This window comes from Dromiciops gliroides, chromosome 3 (assembly GCF_019393635.1).
Source record: "Dromiciops gliroides isolate mDroGli1 chromosome 3, mDroGli1.pri, whole genome shotgun sequence".
Lineage (NCBI taxonomy): Eukaryota > Metazoa > Chordata > Mammalia > Microbiotheria > Microbiotheriidae > Dromiciops > Dromiciops gliroides.
Window position 1 is genome coordinate 643,812,744 of NC_057863.1, and position 26,239 is coordinate 643,838,982.

The 26,239-nt window shown below is 57.5% G+C and overlaps 1 protein-coding gene across 1 annotated transcript in view; it reads right to left on the bottom strand.

The window, feature by feature from the left end:
• Nucleotides 1-257: 257 nt before the first annotated feature.
• The window catches only part of AKT2 (AKT serine/threonine kinase 2), a 33,733-nt gene continuing 7,751 nt past the window's right edge, over nucleotides 258-26,239 (bottom strand). The window contains 18 exon segments of the mRNA XM_043996185.1: nucleotides 258-474; nucleotides 869-971; nucleotides 1,308-1,395; nucleotides 1,658-1,677; nucleotides 1,680-1,781; nucleotides 1,783-1,857; nucleotides 1,859-1,876; nucleotides 2,069-2,198; nucleotides 4,344-4,384; nucleotides 4,387-4,455; nucleotides 4,458-4,469; nucleotides 4,902-4,970; nucleotides 9,600-9,665; nucleotides 10,358-10,489; nucleotides 10,710-10,863; nucleotides 15,535-15,646; nucleotides 16,724-16,852; nucleotides 18,630-18,759. Coding sequence (XP_043852120.1) covers nucleotides 395-474; nucleotides 869-971; nucleotides 1,308-1,395; nucleotides 1,658-1,677; nucleotides 1,680-1,781; nucleotides 1,783-1,857; nucleotides 1,859-1,876; nucleotides 2,069-2,198; nucleotides 4,344-4,384; nucleotides 4,387-4,455; nucleotides 4,458-4,469; nucleotides 4,902-4,970; nucleotides 9,600-9,665; nucleotides 10,358-10,489; nucleotides 10,710-10,863; nucleotides 15,535-15,646; nucleotides 16,724-16,852; nucleotides 18,630-18,675 — 1,446 coding nt within the window. The 5' untranslated portion in view covers nucleotides 18,676-18,759 and the 3' untranslated portion in view covers nucleotides 258-394.

Genomic DNA, 26,239 nt, shown 5'->3' on the forward strand with positions numbered 1-26,239 from the left:
GGCCCAGGAGGCCAGGGAGCCCAGCAGCCTCCTGGACAGGGCGGGTAGAGGGGGTTTCCACACGTCCCTGTGGGGAGGAGGTGCCTGGGCCTCATGGCCAGGAGCCGAGTTAGGTTTCACTGGGTCCTAAGCACCCTGGGGCCTCCTCTGCCCTCTCCCTGCCAGTGCCCTCCAGGGCCACAGTTCGCGGTCAGGCGAAGGCCAGCAAGTGACCGCCAGGCAGGGAGGATGAAGGAAGGGCCAGATCCTTCAGAGGACGAGTTTGGGGAGGAGAAGAAAAGCATGTGTGGGGTGAGGGGAATGGGACCGGAGGCAAGTGGGCCCAGAAGGGGGTGGCCCGTGGCTGAGGCAGCCGCCCGTCCATCCTGCGTGGGCTTCCGCTCCAACGGTCAAGTCACTCCCGGATGCTGGCCGAGTAAGAGAACTGTGGGAAGTGGGTGCGCTGGTCTGGCTCCAGAGAGCCCATGCTATCATCTGCAGAAGGGGAGAGGGGCTGCTTGAGGAGGGTCGGAGGAAAGGCTGCCAGCCAGCACCAGAGGTTTGCTGTGGCTGCAAAGGAGGGTGGGGCCTGGGGAGGATAGGGGCGGGGGGGGGGGGGGGGCTTGGGGAGGAGAGAGGGGGGCCGGGGAGGGGAGAGGGGGGCCCTGGGGAGCACAGAGAGGGGGTCCTGGGGCCCGGGAAGGAGGATGTGGACCACAAGCTCTGTGTGGAGGGCACCCTCTGTGACCCAACAAAAGCCAACCCCTTGGGGATCATGCTGATTAGAGGTCTAGAGAGACAGGGGCTCAGGCTGCCTCCTGTGCCCCTGGGAGTGGTCTGCAGAGCCCTGACCCTTTTGTGGTGCTAGGAGGGAGGAGGCCTTACTTACATCGGTCTGGGGGGGTAATGGTGATGGACTGCGCTGTGAACTCATCATCAAAGTACCGTGTGTCAATCTCTGACGTGACCTGGGGCTTAAACGGGGGTGGGAGCTGGGGAACAGTGGGAGGGAAGGGTCATTGAGCATCCCCCCATAGGGACGCCTCACCCACAACAAGGATGGCCTGTTGTTCACACAGGGAGAAGGTCCCCACGCTCACCCTCTTCTCCCGGGGGGTCCTCGTCTCTAGCTCATCAGAAGCCTGAGACCACAGCTGGCCACCAGACAGGCTCCACCTCCTCGTGATACCAACCCCCAGGGGAGAAGAAGGGAATTCGACCCATGTCCCACAAGAGCCAGGAGCAGAGGGGCCCCAAAACACTGAGCTCGACAGGGCGAACGGCAGCGGGAGCAGGAGCCCACTGGGATCCTGGGAAACGTCCGTTACCTTTTTCTGCAAGACGTCCTGCCAGTTGATGGCCGAGAAGAAGCGGTGCTCCATGACCTCCTTAGCATCCCGGGGACCCCCGCCCAGCCTGGGAGGACACACAGAGCTGCGGTGAAGAGCAGCCGGCCCTTCTGTTCCTTTCCCCTCGTGGGCTCATTGGACACACAGGATCCACCCCCCCCCACCCCCACCATGCTTGAGAAGGAGCCCTCACAGCAGGGTGCCCTGCAGGCCTCTTCTGCAGACCTCCAATGAGGGGGAGCCCATCACCCCCGGGCAGCCCCGTTCTGCCCTTCCAGATGTCCCTCAGCAGCCACCCACAGGAGCCCGGGCCTGGGGCCTGGCTTCACCTCTGTTTGGGGTTCCTTCTTCAGAAAGCCCAGCCAGCAGAGATTTGGCCTCAGGGCTCAGCGTGCCGAGAAACCGGATCTCCTCCATGAGGATCAGCTCGAAGAGGCGCTCATGGTCCTGGTTTGTAGAAGGGCAGCCGGCCACACGTCATCTCGTACATCACCACGCCCAGCCCCCACCAGTCCACGGCCCGCCCGTAGTTCGTTGTCCTCCAGCACCTGGAGGAAGGAGGCACCTCAGGCCCTCTCCCATAGGGCCTGGTCTGAGGGCAGAGGTCACACCAGGAAGGAGGGAGAGCTGGGGGGGGAAGGGGGGAGAGCTGGCCCTGCTCTCAGCCATGGGGGGAGCCTCCAGAAGCCCCAACCTCAGGCCACTGCTGACCGCCTTGGTGCCCAGCCCCCCAAAGCTACCTGCCGGGCCAGGTACTCCGGGGTGCCGCAGAAGGTCTTCATGGTGGCCCCATCCGTGATGCCGCTCCTTGCAGAGCCAAAGTCAGTGATCGTGATGTGCCCATCTTTGTCCAGCATGAGGTTTTCCCAGCTGGAAGGAAAGCAGGGTCTGTAGGGCCATGGCAGGGATGGCCCTCAGCAGAGAGGAGGCCGAGCTGCCCATCTGGGCACCGAGGCCACTGAGGCCCCGCCTCTCGCCCGTGGTGCTAGCTTACATGTCCCTCCCTCTTCCCACAGTCCCGGCATTGGGGGCGCCAGCTAGGGGTGGGAAGACGCCCCCAGGTACATGGGTGGGGCAGAAACGATGCCAAGGGAGTCAGTGTCTTGCTCCGTCCATCCTTGTCATCCATGGCCTAACGCTTCTCTAGTGTTTATCAGGTACAGCAAAAGCACAGAGAGGTGGCCGTTGACTGTCCCCCTGGGGATGAGGTGACCATGTGGAGAGAAGCCAGGGTGACCTGGCGCCAGAGTCACACTAGCTAGGGCCTGTCTTGGGCAGGATTCACACTCATGACCTCTGCCTCCTGGCTAGCCTACCCTGCACAGCGGATGCTATGCAAGAGGGACGGGGAGTGCTGGCCAGCTGGGTGCTGGGTGCCTCTGGCCTCAGCCTAGGAACTTCTGCAGAGTGACCAGCGTGGGCACGTCCAACCCTCGCCACAGCCCTTGCCAGCTGTGGTGTTCTGTTATGCACAGCACCCCGGGGGGGGGGGCCCTGTCCCTGGGGATGAGGCCCAGAGCCCCCCGGCAGCTGAACATCTCAGCCTGGCTTGGGGTGCTCCTAAAAGGGTGGCTTTCTCCTCAGCCCATCCTCTCTCCCTGTTGCCGGCCACACTCACATATGCTGGCAAGGGCCCTTGGGGTCTGCCCTCGGCTACCCGGGGGTGGGCACAGCTTCACTAGAGGCTCCCCGCCTCCAGCCCAAACATGACCTGCAGACGGCTTTCCTCCTCAGCTTAGGCAGCAAGCCCACAAGGCTTGGGGGGAGGAGGTGGCCCCTCCATGGGGGACAGCTCCCCGCCCTCATGCCTACCCTTGCCCCACCGCTCCTGGCCTTGGGGCCTTCTGCATACGTAAGATGTCCTCATGTGGCGGCTAAACTGTTCCCCAGCTCCTCCTGCTGACCTTTAAAAGGGCCTTCCTCCCCAGCTGCCCACCTCCTCTGCAGCTGAGGCCCCTGGCCTGATGCGCTGCCCCCCGACAGGGCAGAGCAGGGGCCAGTGCCTCTCCTGGGGGCAGCCCAAGGTGCCACCAGCTTGTGGGTGCCCTCCTGCATTCCTCTCTATGAGTCCACCTCTTCCCAGGGAGCCGTCCCTACTGCCCAACCTGAGGCATCAGCCCCTGCAGCCGCTGTGCCGGTGGGTATTCCATGGGCACAGCAGCTCTGAGGCTCAATCCTGTTCCTAGAACGTGAGGCCCTGGGAGATGGGCACACACGTCAGCCCTGTGTGAGTGCCCACATCCACCAGGAGCTCTGCCCAGAACCAAGGAGAGAGCACTGTGGACTTGGGGAGTTGGGAAGACCTGGGTTCAAAGATAGCCCCGAGACTTCCCCTAGTGGGGGATGAGGACGCAAGTCACTTAAGATCCCAGAGGAAGACTTTGGTAACACTAGGCACGAAGACAGCTCTGATGTAAGGAGAAGCATCCACCCCACAGCCCGTGGTGAGGTTCCGAGTGAGAGCACAAGCGCGCCCCCTGCTCTGTGGACTTCAAAGCTTATGCTAAGACGGCAGATGTTGATAATAGTAAGTGTTAACCCCAGTGTGGGGCCTGTGACCCTGTTACCAAAGGAGGGGCAGAGAGGTTGACATTTTAAACAGATGAAGGAAACTGAGGTCACAGAAGTAAATGGGTATTTCTGGGGTCATGCACGTCTTCATGGAGGCCGAGCCTCTGCACTGCCCTGATCTTCTGAAGTCCGCCGTGGACCCCCAGCCCCACAGGACAACAAGTGGCAGGGACAGCTTTGAACCCAGGCCTCTCCTATTCAGGCTGCGCCTGTGTCGTGTCTGACAAGCCACGGGGCCTCCGACGACCCAGACTGCAGCACCAGCCCTCCACACCGACAACTGTTCTTCTACATCTGATTCACTGTGTCATCATAGAAAACAACATTTGTGGCGAGCAGAGGGTCTACGGTCATCTCTACTGGGGCTGGGTCCCGCTGGGGGCCCTGCAGTGCAGGAAGAAGGGGCTTCAAAGGGAAAGGAGGGGGCAAGCGCAGAGAGCTCACTTGATGTCACGGTAGACCACATCCCGAGAGTGCAAGTACTTGCCAAGGCTGACACGATCTCGGCCCCATAGAACCTCGCCCTGTCCTCTGTGAAGACACGCTCTCTTCGACAGGGTGAAAAAACAGCTGGTGGCATAAAACGGAAGCCGATGGTGCGAGGCAAGTGCTTGTCCCGAAAGCCCAACCCGCCTGTGCGTGGCCAGCATGCGCACACTCATTCATCTGGGCAGTCCCCGATCTAGAGCTCCAGGGAACCCAGGTACTGGGCTAAGACGTGGGCTGCCCACAGGAAGGCTGGCAGGGCCAGCCCAGCAAGGTGGGGTTCCTAGGCTTCTAGCCCAGAAGGCTGTGGCATTTGGAGAAGGGGAAGCCAGCAGGCATGTGCAGGGAGTTTGTGACATGACATGCCTCGATGCGACCTTCCCTGTTTCTTAGACCCTCACGCTCATTCTCTTCCACCCTGTACGCTCCCATCTACCCCTCGCCCACTGCCACGCTGGCTCAGTGGGCGGCCATCCCTTCCCAAGCCAGGGAATCACAGAGGACGCCACTGCTCACCTCCCCGCCATTGGCATATTCCATCACAAAGCACAGGCGGTCGTTAGTCTGAAAGGCGTACTTGAGTGCCTAGAGAGAAGGAGAGAGATGCGGGCTCACTGACTTCATGTTCCTGGATCAGCCCCATGATTCTCATGAGATAAATGGATATGAAATGCTTTGCAAATCGAACACACGAAGCATTTGTAACAGCCATGACGACGACCACCCTCAGTTTCCATATGTGTAAAATTGGTACAGTAACCCTGGTGGTTACCCACCTCCAAGGGCTGCTCATGGCAAAGCAGGCACTCTGTGAACCCCCTTGCCAGCTGACTGCACCGGGAGCCCTGCCACCGGGGCATCCCCACAGGACAGCCCCTGCACTTTCCCAACCTCTGGGATTCTTTTCCCATTCCCTAGGATTCTTCCACAGGTACCCAGGCAGAGATAGCACCGCACAGCTCAGACTGCCTGGGAGGAGGGTCCGCCATGCCGCTCCCTGGCCCAGGGGCTGCCCACCTGTTTGAGGAATACCCTCATCTGCTGGCACACAACCCGCACCAGGAAAACTCTGATGGGAAAGGGAGGGTTAAAAGAGCAAGCAGATAGGTCGCGCAAGGCACTCAGCTCCCCTGTGTTCAACCTAGCAATGATCAAAAGGTGCGCCAGACCAAGGAAGTCAGCACTGAGGGCCCTACTGCATAAGTAACAGCCAGATGTGGTGGGCACTGGCAGAAGGGTTCTGCTGGAGAAGTCAGCACTAGTTCAAGGGAAAAGGCTAGAAGACCACAGCAGGGCCCCAGCTGGGGACAGCCAGGAGGGATGGAGGCTTATAACCACCTCCCCAACTGGGGATGCCCCAAGGGCAGTGGAAGCCCAAAGTAGCCCCCCCCATCAGGGAATGACCAAGGGCACAGCATCCTCAAACTGTCTTCCCAGGAAGCTGGCAGGGTCCAGCAACACCCCAAACAGGGGCACTGAAGTCTGCCAGCACTCTGAACAAACACCCCAGGAGAGCTGGGAGCCAATGGAAAGCACCTAGAAAATTGAGGTCAGGGCTTGACCACTTCATTCACAAGTTTAGGAAGGCAGTGTCCAGTCGGTGCAAAGTGTCAAATCAGGAACTGAGGCTGGAGATGTGAGCAAACCAAAGACATCCAAAGTCTTATGGGCCAAGACATGCCTAAGAGGGAGGCCCGGAAGAAAAGTAACTCCACAGTGACAAGCAGGGCTTCTTTTGTCAAGGAGGCAGTAGCTGAGGACCACGGAGAGCATCGACCACGGGAGAGCATCATGGAGGTCCCACAGGGACAATGCTGTCCAAGGACGATGGCCCAATGCCCTGACCCAATGGCCCGGCTGCTCAGCACCAGTCATGGACCAGATAGCAGGTGCTGGAGGCTCCCCCACGTTATGTCTACCTCGGGAAGCAGGGCCAGGGAAACCTGCAGAGAGCCCTTCTCTAAGTCTAAATGCTTAAAATAAATACATTGGCTATCAAGGAAACCAATTACTGAAGTAGTTATCAAAATATAGTTAAGAAGTTCAAGGGTGCCAGGTTAAGAAGCCCTGATCTAGGCTAGCAAAGGGCTAGCAAAGCATCTGATGAAATCTCCCAGGTAATGCTATGGGAAAGATGGAGAGATGGGCTAGACGATGGGCTAGGTAGGGGCTAGGGGCAGCGAGGTGCCGCCACAGGGGACAAGGAGCAGAGCCTGAAGACAGGAAGACTCATCTTCCCAAGTTCAAATCTGGTCTCAGACACTTCCTAGCTGTGTGACCCTGGACAAGTCACTTCACCCTGTTTGCCTCAGTTTCCGCATCTGTAGAAATGAGCTGAAGCATGACAAACCACTCCAGTATCTTTGCCAAGAAAAACCCCACATGGGGTCCCAGAGAGTGGGACACGACTGAACAGCGGCAAAGGCAACACAGTCAGGTGGCTACTGAGCTGACTGATCGGACCGGAGTCATTATGAGTGGTTCAGTGGGAACTTGGGGAGAGGCCTCACACTGAGGATCCTCAGGATCCACGTTTGGCCTTGAGCTACTGAACTGTTCTTATCAGTGACTCAGGTAAAGAGGAGAGTCCATACGCTCCCAGAGATGATAGAGAGAAAGCTTTCATGCTGCAGACTGGAACCCACTTGCCTAAATAGCTTGACCAGCGAGCCTGGGGTTTGGTCAGCTCCTTGCTGGGGCCAGAGCCACCCAGCTTGCCGCTGGGTTTGTAGTCTGGCCACTCTGCCGGGCTGGACCATGATGGAGTCATATGTTCGGTGACAACAAAAGGTGGATGAACGATGGGAGAGGTGGAATAGTTTCAGAGCTCAAGGTCATGAAGGCCACACAAGTCAAGAGTGACGGGGAAAGTATAAAAAAGAGGGAGGGTGAGATTTAAGCTGCTGTTCATGTAGCACTGGAGAGGAAAACCACAACACTGTCTCCATGCTGAGCTCTCACTGCTTGGCATATGCTCCCAAGAGGTCAAGGACAGCAGTGGAAGCCCCATAACACCCCGTGTTCCAAGCCGCTCTTCTGGTGGCCACTGGTTATAAATGGGAAGACCCAGCGAGCAAACTGAATGCCATGTCCTTAGAAGGATCACGCTTGCATTTCCCTCCCTTTGCTGCAGAGGAGGGGAATTACTGGCAAGGAATGTTGCATATACTGCTAGACATGATCAATGTATTGGTTGGCCTTAAGACATTTTTTTCTTTTTCCTTTAGGTCTTTGTTACAAAGGAAGAGAAGAAGATATTCAGAAATTAAGGTGACATAAAAAGGGTATCACTGTCCCCATTGGTGGCTGAGGCGCAGTGAAGATAGAGGTCGTGGGGACTGAAGCACTCGATGCAATGGAAGGCTAGGCTGTTGGAGATGTCTCTGGGTATGGTGGAGTCCTCCCTCAATACAAATGCAAAAAAATGGGGGCAGAGATTAAGAAAGGTGTCCCCTCTGTCAAGGGAGAAGGGCCTTAGGCAGAGCTCATGGGGACAAGGGATTATTTTTTTTTCCCCAGGGCAATGAGGGTTAAGTGACTTGCCCAGGGTCACACAGCTAGTAAGTGTCAAGTGTCTGAGGCCTGATTTGAACTCAGGTCTTCATGAATCCAGGGCTGGTGCTTTATCCACCGTGCCACCTAGCTGCCTGACAAGGGCTTCTTTATTGGTGGATTCCAGCAAACCCCAGAAGACTAAAGAACTGCTCAGAGGCCATAGAGCAGTGCACACAGGCAACAGCAAGCAGATAAAAAGAGTTGAGCTCATCCATTGGAGCCCACAGTGTGTACCAGAGACAGAGTCCCCAGTGAATGGGAAGAAGAGGGCTGGCCAAGAGACCTGGGCCAAGGGTGCTGGGCTTTCAGTGACCCCAAGCTACTCCCTGGAACCCAAGCTCTGTGGGGCGATGCTCTAGGGTTATGAAATATGGAACACCGCCATCTTCAAAGAATCACAATTGCAGATAGCCCAAAAGGCAGTAAAGAAACCAGTCATTGGGGGAGGGAAGAAATCTGAGCAGAAAGTAGGCCATTGCCAATGGTGACCCAGCTCTAGAAGTGGCCTCAAAGAGGTTATTAGGAAATGTGGGCTCAGAAAAGGAGGTGGGCTAGGTGTGTTGTAAGAGTACCAGCCCCCAGGCTGCCCAGAATGTGGAAGCACAAAAAAGGCCTGTGAGGCATGGACCAAGGACTGGGATGGTCTGTGATCTCTACTACTGGAGGAAGAATCATATCCACCAGAGCATGGCGCCATTCAAGTGAGAACCAATAGCCAATGATGAGGCCAGAAGGGCTGACAAATTCTCATCTAGTAAACAATGACTCTCCTTACCAAGAGGAAAAACAAGGCATGGCTGGTCTTGACAACAAGCTCATGTGTGAAATGTTCTGGGGGAGGGCCCTGGGAAGATTGTGGGCAATATCGCGCCATATAACAGCAAAAGGCTGTAGAACGAAAGGCATCTGCAGGACCTCAAGCATGAACCTCAAGCAAGCAAGAGCATCTTTAGAGAAGATGGCTCGGCAGTTCTGAGTGCAGCGTCCCGTGGGCATCACGGTGGATGTTCTAGTCTAACAGGCCCTGAAGGTGACCGAGGGGGAAGGTCAACTGGATGGGACCCAGAGAAGTGTCTGCTGCAAGTAATAGCTCTGACACTTGGAGAGACTGACTGATTTTCAAGATCTCAATGTGAGGAAGCTACTAAATAAGTGGGAAAAATCATGGCTGGCTTTGCCCAAATGGTTGGCCACCCAATGGGCCACTTTGTGATCATGGCAATCTCTGGCTTTTGAAGACAGTTCCCCACAGGCTGCCTCAGAAAGCACAGCCACCAGGGAGGAGAGCTGTGGCCGCCATCTTAAAGCGCCAAGTCACAGAAAGGCGTCTCTGTCAACTCTGGGCCCAGAAGATGCTGCCACCGAGGGTGGGTCCGGGGGCCTTCCTTCCATGCAGCATCCGTGGGAAGAACAGCTCCAACAAGCTTCCTGCTTCAGCAGCCAAATGGTGAATGAGGCCGTCTCCTGGCCAATGGGCTTCTGGGTTAACCAGGGGTGGGAGGGCAAGGGACGTATGGGGAAGTGACAGTGACGTTAAAAACGACATCGACCCAAAAGGGTGTGCTTGGAAGCATCCCAACAGGGCCTCCTCATTCACCTGTCCCCTAGGAGGCCAGTCCCCTTCCCTGGGGCTGCAGTGGACAGACCTGAGTTACTTACTGTGAGAAACGGGTGTCTGGTATTCTGCAGGACTCGACTCTCGGTGACTGTGTGGGCCACTTCATCCTGGAGACAGACAGACAGGCAGGCATTGGAAACACATCCATAGCACAGAGCAGGGCCCTCATGGCCTCTCATCCCAACACCTGGGGCCGGGGAGGGGCAGCCCACATGCTACACCTCCAGCCTCGGGCCCCAGCAGCTCCCCAGGCCCAAGCTCTGGGTTTTCAATCTCGGGGTCACCCCATTTGTCAAAAGGGGCCATTGCTGTGTGGTCTTCCTCCCACAGGAGCGGCCTGGCGGAGCATTAGCTCAAGCCTCCGGGCCCACCCTCTTCGGGCAGACCCCACCCCCCGCTGCGCACACCTTCCCCAGGAGCCCCAGACAAAGTGCTTGGAGCAGCCTTCCTAACCGGCTTGTAAAATCTGGGTTGAGTATTTGACCACAGGCTCTGTGGCGTCTGCTGGCCTTTGGCATCATCTAAGGCTGTTGCAAAACTCCCCCGCGTAGCCATCTAAGTCGTTATGCCCACCCGCGAAATGGCGAAACCTCCATGGGGGTACACGGCCACATGGAAGTGAAAGCTACACCACAAGGGGGCGCCCGGGGCCACACGCGGGTTGTCTGCACCTACAGTGGGCAGAGCGCACCCGGGCCTGCGGTCCGCCCGGGTCCCTGAGAGCACCCTGCGGTATGCGGCTGGCCCGCCAGAGGGCGCCGCGTGCGTATGCGCGTGCGCAGGCCGAGGGCTGGCCCACCTTGGCAATGATGACCTCCTTCCGCAGGATCTTCATGGCGTAGTAGCGCCCAGTGGCCTTCTCCCGCACCAGGATGACTTTGCCGAAGGTGCCTTTGCCCAGAAGCTTGAGATAGTCGAAGTCATTCATGGTCTGCGGGCGAAGGGCGCCGAGTCAGGGGGAGGCCGGAGGGGCGGGGCCCTCCCTCGGCCCCGCCCCACAATCCCGGGGTCTCCCCGGAGCAGTCAACCGCCTCATCCAAAAGCCAAGTGGCGGGGGGCGGCCCCTGTCCTCGTCCTCCCCCAGAGGAGGCGGGGGGCCCGGAACCCGGGCACGACCTCCGCCCCCCAGCCCCCAGCCCCCCGCGCTCACCCGCCTTGGTCCGGGTCTTGCTGACGGCTACTTCCATCTCCTCGGCCACCGAGGAGTCGCTTGGGGAGCCGCACTTGTATTCCATCGAGTGCTCCCCAGGCTCCTGATTCTTCAGGCTGTTGGCCACCATCTGGATGGCCCTCATCCACTCCTCCCTAGGTGACGCACAGAGCACCGCAGGGCTGTCAGCCGGGCACGCGGGGCGCCCAGGGCAGGTGCTCCTCCCCAGCGGGAGCGGGCCTTCCCAGCCCCCTTCATTCCACACTGGCCAGCCGCCGGTGGCAATAGTGCCATCTCCCACCTCCCCGCCTTTGACCTCCCGGCTGCCCGCCAGGCCTGCAAGGCTCTCCACTTCACCGGCGCCTCGCAGAGGCCCTTGCTTCTCTCAGAGCACCACCCAGCGCAGCCCCTACCTCCAAGGGGGGCACTTCTCCCCCTCCCCCGCCCCCCATCCCCCCCATCCCCCCAATTGCTAGCATTCCCTCCCTTGTGAAATTCCTTTGTAACGTGCCCCCTCTAGACAAAGATGCTCAGGAGGCCGGCTGCAGCTCTCCTTTGAGACATTCTCAAGGACGCCTAAGATCGTGGCCCCTGGGGGGGGGGGGGTGGGACACACATGTCCTGGCATTCATTGAGAGCGAGCTCAAAAAAACCTCCCCCCAGCCTCTTCCTAGGGGTGGCTCCAGCTCCCCCTGACCTTTCTGTCCATTTATGTTACATATCACCTTACTGGGGCTGGCCCGCTCTCCTAGGCTGTGGTTCTTTGTAAAACTGAGCGGCCCAGGAGGTGATTAAACCTCTGGCCACATGCCCCTCTTTGGCTCAGAATGCCTGGAGACAGCATTTCTGTCCCTGCTGCTCTCCCATTAAAGTCACTGTGGTGCAGAGGTGACCCTCATTCTCAGAAGCCACGCCCCAGCACCCCAAGAAGGGACAGACCCGGCCAGAAGCCGAGGGTTCCCCACCTGAGGCCCAGCCTGCCCCACATGGGGCAGCCTCATTGTCTGGAGACTGACCTAAAGACCATAATTTGGGGGCTACAACACCTGCTGCAGGCCGCCTCCTGAGACACGGCAGGGCTGCGCCCACCTGAATGAGCTCACAGACTGTATTAGGTATTTCCATTGAAGCCAAGAGAAATGCTGCAAGGACTGTGACTTTTGGGGTTAGAAATGACCTCACGAAGTCAAAAGTAGCCCCCTGTTTCTGGGTACCTCCCCAGAGTGGCTGCCACTTTATTATTTTTTTTGTGTGTGGGGGGGCAATGGGGGTTAAGTGACTTGCCCAGGGTCACACAGTCTGAGGCCGGATTTGAACTCAGGCACTCCTGAATCCAGGGCCGGTGCTTAATCCACTGCGCCACCTAGCCGCCTCCTGCCCCTTTCTTTAAATGTTTCCTGGATGGGCAACTACGTAACCTTGCTAGGAGGACTCGTGAGTATCCTATAACTGGGGTGAGCTCTCTCAAGGCCCTTGGAGCCTCAGGGCTATAGATGGTTCTGCTGGGAGGGCAGGGAGTTCTGCCCCAAGGGAACTTCAACCTCTACTGTTCTGGCTGATTGTGACTGTGCTCCAAAGGTAAATGTTCCTCATCAAGTCTCTGTCCTCACCAAAAGCCGAGCAGGTACCTGCCAGAGGCCTGCATATGTGAGCTCTCAAGGGAGGGACTCACGGATCCCGTCTGCTCGGTAGCCACATCCTGGGCACAAGGGGCATGGGGGGCTCACTAACCCGGCAGCCCCTGAACTGAAACGGATTGAGCTGATGGGCACGGTGGAGCCAAGGAAGGGCCAGTCGGCCCCAACAGGGCAGGGAGTAGAGTGCTGGCACCCTGACTGGTGGGCCGAGTGGATTTTGCAACCGCTTTGAGGGCAGTGACCTGGAGCTCAGATGTCACAGCACTCCCAGCAGTTTGCGGGGGCCTGGATACCAAGATCCTCTGCGGGAAGGTGCTCCCTCCCCTTTCTCCTCCCCCCACCTTTGCCCTCCACTCCACTGGCCAAGGGCAAAAGCTTCCCTGTGCCCTCCTGCCACCCCTGCTCAAGCATCCCAGTAGGCCACTCCGTGTGCTGCCTCATTCCCTCCTGCTTCTATCCCAATCTCCATTTGCTACAGGGACAAGAAGAGCACCCGAACAGAGCCTCCAGGCTCAAACAGGCCCAAGTCCCCTGCTCTGGGTCAGGCCTCCTGGCAGCTTTGTGATTCAGGGAACCATTAGTGCAGCTCCTGGGCCCGAGAAGCCAAAAGGCCTGTCCCGGGTCCATCGACAGCTTGTTCCCATCCCATGATCTCTCTCCACCACAGCCAGCCACATACATTCTTGGTAAAGGAGACACTGCCCACTCCACTCAGGGCTGTGGCAAATTCAGAAGTTCCCAAGAGAGAACAGGAAGTTTGGGCATCCCTCATGTAGTGGCTGCCATGGCTGGCCTGGAGGGTGTTCAGACTTCCGATGAGAAGGGCCATTTCCTCGCTTCTGGGAGGAGTGGGGGGCCTATATGTGGCCCTGTCCAAAACCAGGGGCACAGACAAGGTGCCCTCTTCCATTTCCTCCTCCCCTACAGCCTGGGTCTCCCCACCAGTCTGCCAAGAGGCCCAGGCCACCCATCAGGCCATCTCCCCCAACCGGAGGTCCACACATGCTCATGCAGGCACATGTGTCCCAGAAAAGGGAGAACACAGGTCAAAGCCCGGTGCTGGTGGGTGGCCTGCTTCCAACTGGATCAGGGGCGCAGAGCTCAACGGTTCAAAATCTCCCAAGAAACGCTCTGTGGCTTCATCCAAAGCCCTCCTTGGCAGGACCAAGAGAACAGGGCAGAGAAAATGGCCAACGATGGCCGAAGGCTTCCTATCCCACATGGACCAAGAGAAGTCCAATGTTTGGTTGCAGCCTGGCCTCTGTGGTTCCAACCAAGCAGCCTTGGCAGCAGGAAGATCTGGGTTTAAATCCTGTGTCGGACACTTCCTAGCCCACTGCACCACAGGGAGTGGGCCTCAGCGTCCTCCTTTGTAAAGTCTGGGGGTTTCAATCAATGGCTTTTAAGGTGGCTCCTGCCTCTCAATCTGTGACCCTGTGAGCCAGGCTCCATTCAATCCAAGGCCCAGCCCATCATGATTTTGTGCCAGGCACCATCACGTCCAAAGACAAAGATGAGACTGTCCCTGCCCTCAATGAGCTGACTGCGCAGTGGCCCAAGAAAAAAAGACCAAGTCAAGACAAAGACTTGCCAAGTGGGGTAGGGCCTGGGTCTTATCTCAAAGGTGCTGCTTGAGCTGGGATTCTGAGGAAGCAAGATGGGGAGAGGACTGTGCAGGCATGGCGGCCGGCCAGCCGTACAAAGACTGGGAGGGAGGAGATAACAATAAGAACGGGAAGAGCACTTTTTGCTTAGATGGAGTCTGGATGTCAGGTGTGGAAAAGGACACACAGGAGTGTGTGAGAAGGAGGGGCCTAAGTCCAGACATGCAGCCCGGAGCCATACCTGCCATACCTTGGAGGGCTTTAAATGGCAAAAGAGGAGCCTGCATTTTGTCCCAGAAGTTCCTTGAGGAGTGACACGATCAGGCTTGTGCCACAGGAACATCACCAGAGCAAGTGGGGCCCAGACGGGGCCGATGTAGCCAGGGTGCCATGGGCTTTCTCCAGAGCATCACAAACACCCCAGATCTCCCTTGGTGATGGTGGGATCAAGCCAGGGACACACTGAGACCTTACCGAGTCTCCCTCTTCAATGCCCCCACCCCGTGGAAGACATTCTCAAAGTATTCTTCCATGACTATCTTTGATTCATCCCAACACGCCTCCTTCAAGCTTGGACTTTACAGATAAGGAGGCCCAGAGAAGTAAAGTCACTTGCCCAGGGTCACAAAGCTTCCTAAGGAGGATTCAGCCCACCTCCACCTCAGTGACCCTTCCCACAGACCACACTCCAATGTAACGACCACGTCCGCTGCACTCCATTGGCCACCCCCTCGACAACGCTCTCCTTCCATCCCCTACCAGAGCCAGCAGAGGGTCACCCCCTCCAGCTCCTAGCTTTCTGGCAGAGGACACGAGGGCCTGGGAAGGGCAGCCACTTGGCCAAGGCCACACGGAGGGGCTAGGACAGGGAGCCGGCTGCTGACTCCAAGTCCAGCCTTCTTCCATGTGGCCTCATCTGGAGTCCCGACCCTCTCATTTCCTGCTCTGAAACAATCCAGCTCTCCCACTGGCCCCATGCAGGGAGAGCAGCATAGCCCAGGGAAAGGGATGCTGGGTGTGCAGTCAGGAAGTTCAAATCCAGCCTCTGACACTTCCTAGCTGTGGAACCCTGGCCAAGTCACTTCCCTTCCCCTGATTTTCACTGTCCATGCTGGGAAAAAGGGTCTGTGCACTCTAAAGTACTTCGGAGAATGGGCAGCTCCCGTGGGTGCTGCTCAGCGCCCTCCCCCTCTGCCATCTCTCTGGCTCAGTTTTCTCCAAATAGCCTAAGGAGTGACAGTTAATGTTTCCTTTTAAAAGGTCTTATCTTCAAGCTGCTGGCAAACCGCAAGGAGTCACCATAGTGTGTGTGTGTGTGGGGGGGGGGGGAGCCGCACCCAGAAGGCAAGAAGCAGCCAGGAGCAGGGGCTTTTTGGTTTTTTTTCTGGGGCAATGAGGGATAAGTGACTTGCCCAGTTAAGTGACTTGCCCAGGGTCACACAGCTAGCAAGTGTCAAGTGTCTGAGGCCGGATTTGAACTCAGGTCCTCCAGAATCCAGGGCTGGTGTTTATCCATTGTGCCACCTAGCTACCCTAAAAAGGAACTCTGGGGCCAGGGCTCCCCCTCCCAGGGAAGAAGACCCACCTCTCATCTGGAGAGTCCACGTGAAAGGTCCTTTCAATAACCGTTGTCCACTGTAGGCACCGGATGACGAAGGTGTTGGGCCGAGGGCGCTCTGTTTTCATGAGCTGGCATTCTACAGGGCGAGGGAGGGGTAGTTAGAGCACCGGCGGGGGCACGCCCCTCCCCCTGGGGCCTGCCTCCTCCAGGTGGCTCTTCCCCCCTCCCCACCCTGGTGACTTATTGACTTTCTGTATTCTTTTGGACATGAGGTCTCCCCATTTCCCCCAGGCTGGAAGCACAGGGGCCCCTTGTGGGCCCCATCTCATTGTTGCTTGGCATAAAAACATGGATGGGGCTCTGTGCCCCTCTTGAGATGGCCTGGTGGCCATGACTTTGGCTTTGGAGGGAGGGCTTTGGCCCTCCCTCATGTGGCGCAGAGTTAGTCACCATCCCCAAGAGAATGGGAGCACCCTGAGGACCTACCAGCTTGGCCCTTGCCTTTGGATCTCAGTGCTGAGCAGGAAGTAGGGACAAAGGGAGCCCCAGAGGAGAGAGGCCGTGGAATGTGAGCCCTAAGCCCAGCTCTACCCTAGCCTTTTGGGTAACCCCGTGCAAGTCTGACCCCCCTCTCAAGGGCTTGATTTTGCCCTCTGCACGAGGGGGATGTGGACTGAGTGGTCAAATCCTTATGGTCTCAGATGCTCTTGTCACAGCCAAACTGGACTTAGCACTGGAAGGGGCCTCAGAGAGCTTCATTTTACAGAAGAAACCTAGCACCAGCAAGTTAAGGGCACCGCCCAAAATCATGCTCTGTAAGCAAGCCAGCATTTGAACTCAGTTCCCATGCCTTCCACCACCTCACAAAGAACCTGCTGGCCTTGGTCTGGCCCCACCCTGTGCCTGCACCTCTTCTGGGTGGTCTTTGTGGCCACAGAGGGGCAGCATGGCTGGGGGCCTCTCCCCTCACTGTAAAACCACTGCATGGCCCACCTCCAGTGCATTATGGGGAAAGCACACTGCAAACCAGAGAGAGTGAATGAACCTGACCTCCAGTCCTGATAACCTGATAGACGGTGGTAGCCCTGCAGAGGGGCCTACAGGCTGGGGAAGCGCCCTGGGCAGGACAAAGGGATCTTGACGCTCAGGAGGCCCAAGGCTCAAGCAAGGGGGCGTTTTAATCCACCTCCCCATCCAGCTTTATTCAACCAACCTGCTACAGAGAAGTTATTTAGAGGGGGCAAACTCTGGTCAGGGACCTCTGGCCTCTCTTTGTAGCCAATGAACGACCCATCACTCTTTAGCAGGAAGTAGCGTGGCCTCCAGGTCTTGATGTATTCACCTGAAAGGAGACAGGAGAGGTCAGAGGTGCAGGCCGTCCCCCCAGCCCAGGAGCTGGGCCTCCTGGAGCCAGGGCAGATCCTGTCTCCCTCCAGAGGCAGCTACATTCCAGCCTGCAGATGCTTGGGTAGTGACTCATCAGAGAGCCAGCAACAACAGAGACAGGGAGGGAGACTAGGGGAAGGGGCGGGCTAGAGAGAGGAGGAGATGGGACTGGGGAGAGGGGGAGACACTATGCCCGCTTCTAGGAGAGAAAGCCTGTGGCGGCTTCAGGTCTGGGAGGAGGAGGAGGAGGGAAGGGGCCCCTGGCTGACGCAGGGCAAGGCCCTGGGCAGGACCCAAGTATGGGAGAGGTCACAGCATGACGTGCCGCTCCCCAACTGCAATACCCCTGAGACAGGCGGACTGGTTCATGGCCTCTGGCCCTAATTGGGGGCCTGCTGCTCTGCCCTCTCCTTCCCCCTGCCCCCTCTCCTGCCGGGAGACAAAACTGTTGCCGGTCCACAGCTATTGCTCTCATGGGGACAAGCTGGAGACACGTTCTGGGCCCAGGCGAAGTCCCTTTCACCCCAAAGAAATCTGCTGTGAAGCAATGATGCCAGCCTGGGCTTGGGGAACGACACAGACACACTGGGGGCCCTGGAAATCCTTGGAGGGAAGGGGGGAGAGAAGCTGGCCAGGCCCCCAGAGCTCTGTCCAGATGGCATTCAATCAGTGCCAGTTGCTGCTCTCCTTGTGCCTGGAGAAGGTGGCATCAGTGAGAAGCATGGCCCCCAAGGAGAGGGTGAGGGCCACAGGAACCAGGCAGGGAGGCTCAAGGGAAGGGGTGAGGTGACCCCTGAGGATCGAGGTCCTCTTGGCTGCTCTAAGAACAAGAGAGATCCTTGGGACCCCTCATGGCCCTGCAGCAGTGAGATGCTCCAGTCTGCCCCTCAGCACCAAGGAGACAGGCTGCCAGCTAAAACAAACAGCAGCTACTCGGGGGACGCCATTTGGAGAAGGAGCAGCCTGCAGAGTGGAGCTGCCTGGGGGAAGGGGACAGGCCCTGTTGCCCCCAAGGGTGCTGCTCCAGCCTTCCAGAGTGCCCTGGGCCCAGCTGGCCAGCTCGTTCCCCAGGGGCTCCCCACGTCCAGCTGACAGATGTGCAGAAGATGCTGGTCCTGCTGTGTGCTGCCACACCCCTTCCTCCTCCTTCCCGCCAAGGACATGCAGCACCCGGGGGCCCCATTTCCCAAGCTCCCTCCAAGAGCAGCACCAGGGCTCCCCCCAGGGCCCAAAGGGAGCAAATGCCAGCCCGCCCACCCTGCAGTGGGAGTGGGCTAGCATTACCACCCACAACACAATGCTTCTCTGGTGCCCCACCATTGGCATAGGGCTTTCTCCACAGCAGTGCCGGAAGGAGCCCGACCAAACGTCATCTACATTTTGCAGATGAGCAAAGTGTGGTTCAGGAAAGTGACCTCCCCCCCTCCCAGCTGGCACCTCCATGTCCTCCATTATTGCTTCCTGGGGGTGACAGCCTTCCAATGCCACCCAGGTGTTACCTCTGACCAGGAGCCCACACAGACAGACCAGGAAATCAGATCTGGAGTAGGAGAGGACCCCTCAAGGACCACAGAGCCCAACATGTCATTTTGCAATGACTTGTCCAGGGCCACACAGCTGGGACTGGAGACAGGCTCTGAGCCCAGGCCTAGGTCTGCAGCTCAGTCAGGCCCTTGTGTCCAGGGCTGTGGGCCCCACTGTCCCCCATGAGGATGCAGTCCAGCCCCCCTCACCTCTCTTGTGGAGCCAGCCTTCCTTGACAACAGACACCTCGTTCATGGTGGCGCCCAGCCTTGCCACCGCCTTGCCAGGGAGGGGTCAGGGGAGAGTGCGCCTGGGGAGCTACAGATGGAGCGGAATCTGCTGTGGAGAGAGAGGGGCATGTTGGCACCCAAGGCCCAGCTGTTCCCACGGAAGCCTCCCTCTGCCCACCTAGGCTCCCCCCAACCCATACACTCACCCCCACCCCCACATCATACCCCACCCCCCTCCAAACACACACACACACACACACACACACACACACACACCACAAAGCTAATTGGGATAAGGTCCAAGATGCAAGTCCTTCTCTGGTGCCCTTGGGATAGAGGGAAGTTGGGGCTACCTGGAGGACCCTGGTAGAAAATTCAGCACCCTCCCCCTATGTAGTTGAATGCCAAAGCCAGCCAACTCTCCTCCCTGAAGCCAAGCTAAGTCACTTCCCCAGAGGCCGACTCCCTAGCAGTGAGAACGCAGGGGACAGATGTAGCTTCTCCTCCTGAGAGGGGAGCACCACTTTTCTGGGCAGAAGCAGTATAGGGACAAGATGGAAACAAATCTGAATGGGGTTCTTCTTGGGGGAAAGATGAGGGGAGGCAAAAGCAGCCTGAATTAGAAGACAAGGAGCCGAGCCTTGGGGGAGTCCCTGGTTAGACAAGGGGGCTGGGGGGGGGGGACACCTGGCCCCTTGCAGGATCTCTAGGTGGTCAGCAGGCCAGCCATCAACAGGAACTAGACTCCCACATCACTCAATGCCCACAGGCTTAGTAAAGGGGTGAATCAGACAGGCCCCCCCCTGCCCCCAGCAGGACCTCCAAAGCAGGCCTCCCCTCAGCTGCCCCCACCAGGGCCTCATCCCTTTTACCCCCCTCTCTGTGACTGCCATAGAGCTGTGTGGTCTCCAATGCCTTTCCCTGCCCTCCACCTCGGGCTTGGGTGGGAGATGCCAGGGTGAGTGCACACAAGACTGGCCTTTCCTGTGTATGCAGCTAGCAGGCCTCCACAGGGGCTGCAGGGACAGGAGGGAGAAAGCTGGGGCCAGCTGCCTTCCCCACACCTGCCCCGAGCGTTTCTGGGAGAGACTGCCCCTGGACCCCCAGGAGGCCAGGACTCAGGGCCCCACACCAGGAGCCCTCCTCAAACAGCAGCTGACAAATGCACAGGCCTGCCGATGCCAACCGTGTCTCTCATTCCTGAAATGGGAGAGAGACGCCTTCCACCTCCCATCTCTCCTGCAGCCACAAGCTCAGAACTGGGTCCCCCAGGGGACTGGGGCAACTGTTGTCCAAACTACCTCTTGGCCTCACCTTCTTCCCCACCCTCAATTGTCCCCCATCACCTCCAAACACACGTGGCTCAGGGCGCGTGCACACACACACACACACACACACACACACACACACACACACACACACGCCATCACTCACACGCACACCCTCTTCCAGGGCTTAGAGAGCAGGAAGCAATGGAGTTATCACAAGCCGTTACATTATCCAGGCCAAGAAAAGGGCATTTTCCTAGTTCACCTGAGGACAGCCTGTTAGGCCCACCAGGCAGGAGCCAAGGGAGGACCCGTGAGGGGCAGCAAGTAGCCCCGGAGGCTGGAAACCTTGTGGGAATCATGTTTCTCCTGGTCACTTATGGACTCCGAGGGGAGGGGGTGGGGGGAGGACCCCCCCCCCCGCCAGGGCCAGCCTCTCTCATCCACCTGCCTTGAGGCCTTCAGAGGTGGCACGTGCCCTGCAGCCCACCCAGATGAGAAGGGGATTCGGCCTTCGCCAGGGACCTGCTGGGGTTGGGAATGGGGGAGCCGACAGGAAGGGGCATTCTCTGCCCACCCCCACAGGGCCTGGCAACTTCTGAGAAATGACTTGGCTTTCCCCACATTGACAGGTTTCTCCCCCCCCCCAGAGGGGTTCAGGCAGCTGTCTCCCCACAATCCTAAGAGAAACTGCTACAGTATCTGTCCTCCAGACCCCAGAGAGCTTTGTCACCCTAGCCTGGCAGTGCACTCTGGGTAGGTGGATCTGAAACCTGAACTCCCCTGCTCAGCGTCACTCCCCCAACCCCACCGCCTTTGGAAGGCTCTGCCCGTCACCCTCCATGGAGGGCCCTAGGGCATAATGGGAAGAAGGCGTCCCCTCTTGGGGCCTGGCCCGGAGGAGCCTGGAGATCAGACCTTCTGTGATGCAGAAGGGAGGCAGAAAGATGCTAAATACAGCAAAACAGCCAGCGCTCTGGACTATCCCCCCGCCCCCAACACAAGACCCCTTGGGGCGGGGTGCCCTCTTGGCTGCTTTCCAGAGGGCTGGAGAGCAGGGGGTGACAGCTGGTGGGAAACAAGAAAGCCATTTTTGGAACAAAAGGACCACGCTGAGGACAGGGGAGGGGCTGCAGGACCTGCCCTCCCCACCCTCCACCCCCACAGAGGTCGGGCAGTGCCTGAGCTGGAGGTGGGCATCTCGACCCTCGACACTGCCGGTGCCATGGGCTCCCACCTGCAAACCTCTCTGCCCCCGATGGGGTGGGGATGGAGAAGGGTGGCACCAGAGGGGAATCTGAGAGATCAGTGTGAAGCGACCTGGTGCGATGCCAAACTCTCACCCCGAACAATAGTAACTGGGATTCAGAAAGTACTTTACAGATGTGGGGCATGGCCAGTGCATCACCTCCTTTGGGGGGCAGAGTGCTGGACTTGGATATGACAAGGCTCTCGGTGAGACCTCGGTTAGACCCTAAAGCGCTATCACTGCCGGCATGTGAGAGGCACTTCGTGTCTGGTGACTCACTAGGACCCTCCGACCGCCCCAAAGCACCCTGGGATAGAGAAGTGCTGAGGATGCCACAGCACTGCTGGGAAGGGAATAAACCCGCCCACCCCCTGTTCATCACCCCCACCACTGCACGAAGCTCCCCAAACCAGAGGCCACTCGGCACCGATCCTCACTCCCTCGCGCCACTGGCTGGGCCTTCACAGCCTCCGGTTTCTCGTTTCTTGTTTTGCTCCTTCCCTCCCTCCCCAGCCCCAACCCTGACTGTCCACCTGGCATTCCTGAGGCCCACCTGTGCCCCGCCACCCGCCTCCAGCCTCAGCAGGACTTCTGCTTCGTGTGGAACAGGCCACTTGAGAATGCTGATCTTATTTCCTGGAAGAGGCCTGCTCTGGTCTTTTGTCTGGGCTTGGACAGTTACTGGAAAAGAGATAAGGCCAGAGGGGATAAAACCCAACAGGCAGAGTAAATTAAGGGAGAGATGCTGCCAGATGCAAGCCGGCCTTTGTCTACTGAACACACTGGGGAGAAGGCCTCCTATGGTGGAGGGACCACAGAAGAGCCCCCAGAAGAGGGAGAGCAAAGGATCCTGGGAAGCCCTGCCCCAAAGGGTGCCCAGCCCACCTCAGAAAGAAAGGCACTGGGACAAACCCTGAAACCTAAGGCAGAAGAAGGCTCTGACCAGTCATCAAAGGCTTATAAAGATCATGTCCTCTACCCCGAGCACAGCCAAGAACAAGCAGAGAGCATCCCAGATCTCCAAGCTGTGAGATCGGGGATTAGGGCTGGAGAACCTACATCTGAATGTTTCCGGCCTGTGGCCTTACCCTGGACGCCACCACCTCCACTGTCTAGGCCCCAGGCCGTCTCTCTGGCCTCAGGGTGGCTTCCTTCCCTGCCTTTCTGCTGTTGTGTCTCCAGGGTCCAGCATGGGCTGAGCCCCACGGGAGCTGGGACCTTTGAGCTCTGCGGTCCCTTTCTGACCCCAGACCCTTCCCTGAGACCTAGGGCCACCTCCGGCCTCCAGGCAAGAATGCTTCCCTGCTCAGGGCTTGGTCAATTCAGTCTTGGTTTGGGGGCCTCTAGGGATGGGAAACTCATTCCCTCTCCTGTAATCCAGTCCACGATGGGACGGTTCTGATTGTGAGAAAGTCTCCTCCCGTGTTGGATGAGGGAATGTCTCAGTCTTGCCCCTCACCCGGTCATCCCTCTCTTGCACGCACGCCCTTGGGCCAAAACAAAAATGAGGTGAGCAAGAGAAGGAAGGATGGCCTTGGGAAAAGGCAGTCCCACTCGTGAAGACCCACCTAGGAGCAGGACCAGGCCAAGGCCTCCTCACAGCATCTGGTTACTTGGCACATTATTACTTCCAACTGCAAGCGGAAAGGTGTCACATTATACCAAGCACCACGCTCAACAGCTGACCCTGGAAGCCCCTAACATGGCCCCCGGGGCACAAGGTACCCAAAGGACCTGCTGGATTCCTGCACTCTCTGCCCCAGGGCTCTTTACTGAACAAGGCTGTGACCGTGCCAGCCAACCCTGCCCACTGAGGGCTGAGACTACAAAAGGACTGTCCCTCTGCACTAACCCATCAGCCTCACAGGCTGGGAACCTAATTTTAAATGTTTACAAATTTAATCACTAACTGCTTTCTGAATGCCTACTATATGCTAAGCCGACAGCTGAGCCCCTCCAGCCCAGGATCCTCCATCAGACAAGGACATCAAAAGACATGTCCCCTTCTAGCCCTAATGAGAGGTTCTCTGCATGAATGCGTCTTGACTTTTACAATTCAGTGTGAACATTTGTTGTTGTTGTGTCCAACTCTCTGTGACCCCATTTGGGATTTTCTGGGCAAAGACCCTGGAGTAGTTTGTTATTTCCTTCTCCAGCTCATTTTACAGATGAGAGAACTGAGGCAGAGGTTAAGTGACTCGCCCAGGGTCATACAGCTAGTGTCTGAGGCCATATTTGAACTCAGGAAGATGAGTCTTCTTGACTTCTGGTGTGGATCTCTATCCCCAGCGCACTCAGCTTCTCCAAACATTTATTAAGCACCTACTATGTGCCCAGCACTGTTTCAAGTGCCAGAGATACAAAGACAAAAGAGAAAAGTCTCTGCCCTCCAAGAGCTTACCCTCTACAGAGAAGCTACCACAGGCAAAGATGTAAGAATCTACAGGTTAACTGAGGGAAAATCATACGAGCTCCCTATCTCTGACATCTCCCTAATGACAGGTCTAGGAAAAGGCCAAACCAGGTGGCTAGGAAAGCCCCCAAGGCTTTGGGCCAGGGGCCATTTGGGAAGGCCAGGCTATTTCTCTGCACAGAAGGCCTAAGAGGCATCCCAGCTCCTCAAGGAGATTCGAACTTCCTCCTGAGAGCCCTTGGCCAGAGCATCGGGAAGGCTGGGAGGCCAACATGGGCCTCCCTCAGCTCCCAAGACACCTGACATCAGATGGGCTACAGAGAAGGTGGGAGGCCCAGGAACACTAAGGCAGCCAATCAGCACTGGGGAGGGGACTTGAAACGAGAGGGTTAAAGCAAGTCAGCCACAAAGAAAGCAGCTGCCTAACACCCAAGAGCCCCCACTGCTTGACATGTTCAATCCTTTAATTACTCGTGGTTACAAAATGAGTGTTTATTTGTGTTATAGACTAAGAGACTTTCTAGACTCCTGGGCTTGGGATGGAGTCTTTAAACCCCCCAACAAACTCTCATATTTTTGTGGAGAGGTAAGTTGGGAAGAAAAGCCATTAGCGAAGAAGGACTCCCCCCCCCCCCACCCCGCCAACCAAGGCCAGCCACATATTTCAGTCAAGCTGGTCATCTGCAGTCATGCTTTAAATGACAATTAGATTTTAAGTTCCTTGAGGGCAGGGACTGGCTTTGGCCCCTTTTTGTATGCCCAGCACTTAACACAGTGGGCACTGCCCCCCCCATATACACACATACAGCAGGTGCTTAATAAATACTGAATTATGGAAATACTCAAGCCCCCAGGCACAAGGAGGTATTTGTTCCTTTGGAGTCCACTAACTACACAGGGAGGGTGATAGCAGCTCCCCTTTATCAACCCTATACGGGTAGGTCAGGACAAGGACTATGATTCTCATTTTACAGACAAGAAAACTGAGGATACATTTAGTTGGCATGTCCAGGGCTCTGTCCAGGTCTTTCAACTCCAGTCAGTGCTTTAGGTTACAGGAAATGTCAACAACATTCAGTAACTTGGGCCAGGCCAGTGGAGTAGGAAAGATGCTGGGCTCTGAGTCTGGAGAAGCCTGAGTTCAACTCTTAGCTCTGCTCTTCCTCAGTACCTGGTTAAATACCCTGGCTAAATCATTTAACTGTGCAGGGCCTCGGTTCACCCAATTGTACAACTGAGCTTACTGCTTCCTGGGGCCATAGGAAAAGCAATGTGTAACAATCCCCAAGTGCTCACGGGAGGGTGAAAGTCTTAGGAAGTCTTTCCTTGAAATTGAGAGTAAAAAAAAAAAAGAAATTGAGAGTAACTTCAAGGAAAACACTGGGATCATGGGATTTAGAGCTGAGCACCCAGGATGAGAAATGGCCTGTCCATAGTCACACAGCCACCAGCCAGTGGTGGGGGCCTGAACCCCTATCTGGTTCTTCTTCCACACTCCAGCCTCTCCTGGCAATGGCTGCCAGAGGGCCTTTGGTTTGGGGCTGGAAGTCTGACAAGGACATCCAATCCAACCCTCTCCTTTTTACAGATGAAGAAATTGAGACCCAGATTCTGAAGCATCTGCTTGAGGTCCCAGAGCCTGGGATCCACACCCACCTTGGGGCCCCTGCCTCCATCAGCATCATCAGCTCTGTTAGGGGTCAGCCATTGCTTCCGCCTGGCCCTGTTTGCCCTCTGGATGGTTCCAGTGCCAAGAGGGATAAGCCAGGCCTGAGTGAGGCCCTCCCCAAGCCCTAAGGGATACAGGAAGAGCTGCCTCATCGTACTGGAATGACGGGCTCTGCTGTTGTTGGACCAGCTGGAGCCAAGAGGCACAGACCCCCCAAGCAAGCCTGGGCCCCCCATCTTGCTGCAGGCAGGCTCCTTCCATGGGGAGGTGAGAAAGCAGCTTGTTGACAGCAGAGCCAAGGAGTTCTTTACCTCACCACATCCTGCTATCGGCCCTGCCGCACCATGAGGACCACGGAGGCCCCGGCCTTTGGGGGGCCGTGGCAAGGGGCAGGCTGCAGAGAAGAGCCTCTGCAGCCTCTAGGGAACCAAAGAGAATGCTCTCTTCCTGGTGCACCTGGAGGGCGGGGGAAGTCCAGTACAAGGTGACTTCACCATTAGGAAAAGTGGGGCTGGGAGGAAATGAAGACCAGTCGGTGCTGCTCCAAGGCCAACACCTCCAACTTCCTGATCTCCTTTTAGAGACAGCCCCCCAAGAAAGCCTCCCCTGGCTCTTCATCCTACACCATCCACCTGCCAGCATGGAGGCTACTGAGGCCTGGCTGCTGGAGCGAGGCTTTCACCCGCAGGAGGCAGCTTCTCACAGGGATCTGCTCAGCCCAGCTACAGGCTGCAGGGGCGTCCAGGTCCGTGGAAAAGGCCCCTCCATCTGCACCTGCAACAAACCAGCCAATGGGAAAGCTCCCGACCAAGGGTCTAGGTGCAAAGGGGCCCGGGGAGCGGGCCCTGCCCCACCAGCCCTTGTCTCCTCTGTGGGGCGCCATGGGCTATGACCCCAGCCAAAGCCTTCCAGGGCTCCCGCCTCCTGAGCAGGCTCCCCCTGCAGATGGCTCCCTGTGGACCTCTCCTCCTCACGTCCCTCCAACATCTC